General features: G+C 64.7%; 1 protein-coding gene across 1 annotated transcript; it reads left to right on the top strand.

Moving 5' to 3' along the window:
* The first annotated feature begins 217 nt into the window (after window positions 1-217).
* On the top strand, window positions 218-2586 carry SOX17 (SRY-box 17). The gene is made up of 2 exons (XM_006085277.3): window positions 218-708; window positions 1305-2586. The coding sequence occupies exons 1-2, from the start codon at window positions 402-404 to the stop codon at window positions 2219-2221; spliced, it is 1224 nt and encodes a 407-aa protein (XP_006085339.1). The 5' UTR covers window positions 218-401; the 3' UTR covers window positions 2222-2586.
* Window positions 2587-2865: the final 279 nt, after the last annotated feature.

The raw sequence follows: 2865 nt of genomic DNA on the forward strand, positions 1-2865 counted from the left end.
CCAGCTAGTTTTCCCCGCATGCAGGTGTAGGTTTGTGGGTGCGGGGACTGGGGAGGGGGAAAGGGCGGGCGTGGATTGAGCTGGGACTGGGGATTCGGAGGGCCGGCTGGGCGTGGGCCTAACGACTCTGGACCGGCCCGCCCCCGCTGCTCTATTGGCCACAGCGGTGCAGAAAAGGCCCCGCAGCCCGGGGGTGCCCGCAGTGTCATCGGGCCAGCGGGGGCGCTGGCTGCACGGTGGGCTGGGACTGGCCTGGAACGCCGGTGGCGGGTTCGGGCCCGAGAGACTCCAGCAGCCCGCGTGGCATCTCCCTCTCTCGCTCCCCACCCCCTCCCCCCCGCATCGGGGGAGGCGGCGTGTCTGGCCGAGAGTTGTGGGGCGCGGAGCAGGGCTGGAGCGCCATGAGCAGCCCGGATGCGGGGTACGCCAGTGACGACCAGAGCCAGACCCGGATCGCGCTGCCCGCGGTGATGGCCGGGCTGGGCCCCTGCTCCTGGGCCGAGTCGCTGAGTCCCCTCGGGGACGTGAAGGTGAAGGGCGAGGCGGCGGCGAGCGGCGGGGCGCCGGCCGGGGCCGCTGGCCGGGGCAAGGGCGAGTCTCGAATTCGGCGGCCGATGAACGCCTTCATGGTGTGGGCGAAGGACGAGCGCAAGCGCCTGGCGCAGCAGAACCCCGACCTGCACAACGCCGAACTGAGCAAGATGCTGGGTGAGTCCGACCCCGCGGCCCTGGGGAGTGAGGACCGCGGACCTGCTGGTGGGACCCGAAAAGGGTGCGGGTCCTGCGCCCGAGGCCGGCGGCGCACGGCGCCAGCCCTTCCCTAGGACCGTCCGTCCCCCTCCCATCGCGCTCCTCCGGGCTTTGCAACGGGCTTCCAGCCTCGGCCCTCCGTGTCCGAATCACTTGGGTGACGGGAGCGCGGGTACCAGGGCCCTGGAGAGGCGCCTCCCGCGCATCCCGGGGATGGCGAGGGCACCCCTGGCTGGCGTCCAGCGGGGCTGACCCTTTCCTGGGGAGACTTTCTCCCTTCCTCCAACGACCGGGAGTGGATGAGCCGGGCAGCCGCTCCCCGGAGGCTGGAATCGGGGGGAGAGGGGTGATGCCCTTAGAAGACCCGAGATCTCTAGTATCCCCAAGTGCTCGGATTCCGCCCCACCTCCGGAGCCCATACTTTCACTTTTTCCCTTGGCCCCTTACCCCTCCAGTTGCACAATTCAAGGTCGGAGAGGGGGGGATGGGGGTCCCGGGAGAGGGAACCCGCGTAGTGAGCCCCGCGCTCCTCTCCCCTCCCCACGACCCCGCAGGCAAGTCGTGGAAGGCGCTGACGCTGGCGGAGAAGCGGCCCTTCGTGGAGGAGGCCGAGCGGCTGCGCGTGCAGCACATGCAGGACCACCCCAACTACAAGTACCGGCCGCGGCGGCGCAAGCAGGTGAAGCGGCTGAAGCGGGTGGAGGGCGGCTTCCTGCACGGCCTCGCCGAGCCGCCGGCGGCCGCGCTGGGCCCCGAGGGCGGCCGCGGGGCCATGGACGGCCTGGGCCTGCCCTTCCCCGACCAGGGCTTCCCCGCGGGCGCGCCGCTGCTGCCCCCGCACATGGGCGGTCACTACCGCGACTGCCAGGGCCTGGGAGCGGCCCCGCTCGACGGCTACCCGCTGCCCACGCCCGACACGTCTCCCCTGGACGGCGTGGACCCGGATCCGGCCTTCTTCGCCGCGCCGCTGCCCGGGGACTGTCCGGCGGCGGCGGGTCCCTACAGCTACGCGCCGGCCTCGGACTACGCGGGGCCCCCGGAGCCGCCCGGCGGCCCGATGCACTCCAGGCTCGGCCCGGAGCCCGCAGGCCCTGCCATGCCGGGCCTCCTAGCGCCCCCCAGCGCCCTGCACATGTACTACGGCGCCATGGGCTCGCCCGCGGCCGGCAGCGGGCGCGGCTTCCAGATGCCACCGCAGCAGCACCCGCCGGGCCCCGGGCAGCCGTCGCCCCCGCCCGAGGCGTTGTCCTGCCGGGACGGGGCGGACCCCAGCCAGCCCGCCGAGCTCCTCGGGGAGATGGACCGCACGGAGTTTGAACAGTACCTGCACTACGTGTGCAAGCCCGAGATGGGGCTCCCTTACCAGGGACACGACTCGGGTGTGAACCTCCCTGACGGCCACGGGGCCATTTCCTCCGTGGTGTCCGATGCCAGCTCTGCGGTATATTACTGCAACTACCCCGACGTTTGACGGGCTCCGACTCAAGCCAGCCTGCAGGCCAGAAGCACAAACAGTGTTCCACACTTCCTGGAGGAGCTAAGGAAACCCTTAGCCTCACGTTGTTGTGTTTTGAAGTTGCCTTGGCATATAATTTATGGTAATTTATTTTGTCTGACACTTGAACAGTTGGGGGAGAAGAAAAAAAATGTGAGGTTGTGTGTTTAAGATTTGTTCCCACAGAGTCATTGCCAAAACCCTGTTTCCCAAGTTCAAGTTTACCAGTTTTGATTTGTCCCAGAACCACTTGCTCCATTTCCTGAAATTTTATTGATCACAGAAATTTCGTCTCGGGTGTCATTTTTCAATCTTAAAATAAAATAAAGCCTGGAATCCTACTTTTTTTCACTTTGCTAGTGTCTCTGTCGCAAACGCCATTTCTTGAGACCAAGGTTAACTATTACTAGGACTAGGCATGTTAATGGTGACATTTAGCACACAGTTACTGTAAATTTCTCATTCTCTTACAAGAGTAGGCCTAACCGACTTCAAAGAGAAGCCCTAAAAATGAACGTTAGGATATCCAAATCTGATGTTTTTGCTAGGAAAAGAACCCTTACCGAATGAGCCTATTTAAAAAGTGATCATAGTCTCTAAAAAATAATGGTTAATCTTAA

The sequence above is a fragment of the Myotis lucifugus genome, unplaced genomic scaffold, assembly GCF_000147115.1.
Source record: "Myotis lucifugus unplaced genomic scaffold, Myoluc2.0 scaffold_17, whole genome shotgun sequence".
NCBI lineage: Eukaryota > Metazoa > Chordata > Mammalia > Chiroptera > Vespertilionidae > Myotis > Myotis lucifugus.